Here is a 3907-nt window from a genome sequence, read left to right as displayed (position 1 = left end):
TATCAAAGTGCTAAAGTTCTCGCTCAGGTGCTCCTCGCCCCTCATTTCCTCGCAGGTAACTGCGCTGCAGAAACTTCAAATGCGAACGGGATGGGGGGCGGCTGGGGGGAGCGGCGGCCGCAGCCCGGGGCCGGGGGTTGGTTCACAAAGAAGGACGGTAAAAGTATATTAAAATGGTAAAGATTTTATTGTATCGGAAAAAAGAGCTATCTGTACAATTCTAAGAGAGAGTAAATAAAGCGACATTGTCCCTACCGGAACTTAAATAGCAGGCCTTTTAAAATTTGTACAATTCAAACAAAAACAGGTTTTAAATCTGTACATTTTTTTTTTTAATTTTTAATTTATAGCGTAATATTTAAATGTATCGATCTTGGGATTTGTTCTTTTTATTTCCGTAGCATGCAAAAAATTCTAAAAAGAGTAAAAAATAATTCTAGGATTTTTTTTTTAATTTTCTTTTTTTTTTTTTTGTTACCACCTTCATATCAAAAATACGAAAGGCAGCTTTTTAATAAAAGCACAACAATAGCAGAAAATGGTAAAAATAGCTTTTAATTGGTAAAATGAGGCAGAAATTGCATTGGAGACAAATCTCTATGCTCTAGGAAAAAAAGAAAGTATATATTTTTAAACTTGCATTATACCCCATCCCCAAGTTCCCAAGATTGCGAAAGGAAAAAAAAATGTTTTTAAAAAGAAAAAAATAAAAACAAAATTACTTCGTGCACATTTGAAACATGCAGGGAAAGAAAAGTGGCTGATTTCGTGTCGTCGCCGTTTTAAGCCTAACTTAAACCTCCTCTGAAGCGGTTCGTTTCGGAAGTCTTTGGAAACAGCCGCCCCCCAGACATCTGGTGGGAGCCGAGTTTGTTCCAAGGTTACGCGCCTCCCTTATGGACGAAATAATCGTAATGGATGGATATTTTTTTTTTTTTTTTGAAAAATAATGAAAACCTCAAAAAAGAAGAAAAAAAAAAAAAGGTGGGGGAAGGGGGGGAAAAAAAAATCCAATATATACGTTTAAATATTTATACAGAAGCCGTCCGTAATTGCACCATTCCGAAGATGTGACAGGCGGAGGGATAGCGACTCTACCCTAAATTAATTTTCGCGTGACTGTGGGGGTGTGGGGGTGTGTTTGTGTGTGTGTGTGTGTGCCGGGCTGCTGCTGCTTATTGCTCTGACCGAGGAGGAGAAGCCGCCGGGCCGAGCCGTGCCGAGCCGTGCCGAGCCGGGCCGGGCCGGGCTGGGGAGGGGGGGGGGGGGGGGGGGGGAGGCCGGTTTGGAGCCGTCGGGCGGGGATGGGGGAGCGGGCTGAGGGGGGCGTGGGGTGCGGGGGGGAGCCCGGCGGCCGCCCCTCAGTCATCCACGTCGATCTCCACGTCCTCCTCCTCCTCGTCCTCCTCCTCCTCGCTGTCCCGGCGGCTGCGGGGCCGCTCCGTGGGGGGCGAGGCGGGGCGGGGCGGCGGCGGGGCGCCGGGCTCCCGGGCTGCGGGGGGCGGCGGGGGGGAGCCGGGCCGAGCCTTGCCCCGACCCTCGGTGCTGGGCTCCAGCTCGGCCAGGGCCACGATGTCCACGGCGGGGTTGGGGCCCAGCTTTTTGGCGGACTCCACGTCGGCCTTCATCTCCTCCAGGTCGCGTTTGAGCTTGGCGCGGCGGTTCTGGAACCAGGTGATGACCTGGGCGTTGGTGAGCCCCAGCTGCTGGGCGATCTGGTCCCGGTCCGCCGGCGACAGGTATTTTTGGTAGAGGAACCTCTTCTCCAGCTCGTAGATCTGATGGTTGGTGAAGGCCGTCCGCGACTTCCGACGCTTTTTCGGCGTCTGCCGCTGCCCGAAGATCGTCATCCCGTCCCTGCCTGCCGACGAGCCGCCACGTTGCCCCTTTTCCTCGACGGCAACCCCCCCCCCCCCCCCCGCTCCTTCCCCTCCCGACCCCTGCCTCTCCGTGGGGAGGCAGCGAGGCTCAGCCTCCGCTCCTCCACCCCCGGAGCCGGCCGTCGTGGCCCAAATCCTCCCTTATTCCCCGCTCCGCCGAAAAACCCCAAATCCCCGACGGCGCCCCCGACCTTTCCTCCACCCCGACCCAGAGGGGACACCCCCGGGCGCTTCTCCTTACCTTCGGCCGCCTGCAGCACGCTGACTTCCAGCCCCTTGAAGGTCTTGCTGGCCAGCTCTTCCAGGGCGCAGAGAGGAGACGTTTGGGAGAGCAGCGGCCGGCCGGAGAGGGGCAGCCCGGCCGGGGGGTGCTTGTCGGCGGCGGAGAGCAGGTGGGCAGTCCCGCACAGCGCGTAACTCCTCCGCACCGACGGCTTGTTGAGGATGTCCTCGATGCTGAAGGGGGTGAGGGGCTTGTTGGAGTTGGCCGGCGGGGGGAGGTGATCCAGAGGGCTCCTCCGGCGTTCTTCCCCCGACGAAGGTTTGGCTTCTTCTTTGGAAGTCATGGTGGGGCCGGGCCGCGCGGGGCTGCCTTCCCCACCCGCCGCGGGGATGCGCTGCCGCGGGGAGAAAACCCCGGCGGGACCGCGGGGAAGAGGCGGAGGAGAGGGCAGCGAGCAAAAGTTGAAGCCCACCTCCAAGGCCGGCGGAGGAGCCCCGGTTCCGCCCGGGGAGAGCCACGTCGGGCGGCCGGCAGGGCGGCCGGGAGCGGAGCTGCCGTCGGTCCCTCGCCGAGAGGTGGTCCTGCCGCACCTCCTGTCCCAGGGTTTCGGGTCGGGGATTTTTCCCTCTCTCTCTCTCTCTCTCTCTCTGTCCTCTCTCTCTCTCTCTCTCTGTTCTCTCTCTCTCTCTCTCTCTTCTCTCTTTTCCTCTTCCCAGCTGCTATTTTAAGAAACACCCCAAATCGCAGCACTTTCCCTGCCCTCCCCCCCCGAAAAGAATGCCCCCCAAAATAATGAAAATTAAAAAAAAGAAAAAAAAAAAAAGGAAAAAGAAAAAAAAAAAAGACTTCGAAGAGGGGGAGAACAGCCCTCGCACCGAGACCTCGGACCGGGGGGAAAGAGGCGAGAAGAGACGGGGTAATTGACTATTGCTAACAAGTTATTGTTGATTGGGAGGTAATCAATTATCTTCAATGACACTTTTCGCCCTCTCTCTCTCTCTCTCTCTCTCGCTCTCTCTCTCTCTGTCCAATGCAGGCTTTTGCAAGTTCGGAGACCCATTAATTAGGAGGCGGTATGTAGGTGGAGCCCAGTTGAATTATAATGCTGAATGCACTTGTCATATTCTGGCCCTGCTATTTGTTTGGACATATATATTTTTAAATTACATTACAAACCAGCCTTTATTGCATAAGGATAATACAGTAGAGTGAAAATTAATAATAAGAGAAAACAAAACAAAACAAAAATCCGGCGGTTTCTTTTTTCTTTCTTTTTTTTTTTTTTTTTTTCTTTCGGCTTTTTTATTTCAATTTTTTTCCCGATATATATTTTTTTATTCTATTGCTCCCTCTTCTTAATTTCGGCTACTAGTTTATCTAAAATGTCTCTCTCGGGCTCTACCCGGAGCCGTGTGGTGTTTTAATGAGGGGACGAAGGGGAGATGCGTGTTTCCAGGTAAGGCAGACCTTTCCTTTCGAATAAAACCCGAAGATTGCCGCTGAATTTGTCGTGCTCCTCTTTCCCAGCGCCCTGTGCCGGGGGGGTTGCGGGGCCGGGCCCCCTCCAAGTTGCTGCCGCCGGGGGTCGGTGTTCGCGGGGGCTGCGGTGGGCCCGGCCCGGCTCGGCTCGGCTCGGCTCGGTTTGGCTCGGCTCGGCCTCCCCGGGCACAGAGGGCCGGATTCCAGCCCCAGGCCTTCCCGTGCCAGCCCTCGGGTGGCTCGGGAGTTGGAAGGGGGCGGGGGGGGGGGGGGGGGGCGCGGGGTGCTGCAGGGCTCGGCGCCCACACCCTCGGGGAAAATCAAC

General features: G+C 55.1%; 1 protein-coding gene across 1 annotated transcript; it reads right to left on the bottom strand.

Moving 5' to 3' along the window:
• Positions 1-1327: 1327 nt before the first annotated feature.
• Positions 1328-3053, bottom strand: LBX1 (ladybird homeobox 1). The gene is made up of 2 exons (XM_040564067.1): positions 2122-3053; positions 1328-1861 (listed from the first exon to the last, which is right to left on the bottom strand). The coding sequence occupies exons 1-2, from the start codon at positions 2444-2446 to the stop codon at positions 1362-1364; spliced, it is 825 nt and encodes a 274-aa protein (XP_040420001.1). The 5' UTR covers positions 2447-3053; the 3' UTR covers positions 1328-1361.
• Positions 3054-3907: the final 854 nt, after the last annotated feature.

Source organism: Cygnus olor, chromosome 7 (assembly GCF_009769625.2).
Source record: "Cygnus olor isolate bCygOlo1 chromosome 7, bCygOlo1.pri.v2, whole genome shotgun sequence".
NCBI lineage: Eukaryota > Metazoa > Chordata > Aves > Anseriformes > Anatidae > Cygnus > Cygnus olor.
Note: the sequence above shows the minus strand (reverse complement) of the source record. Positions and strands in the feature narration are given on the sequence as shown.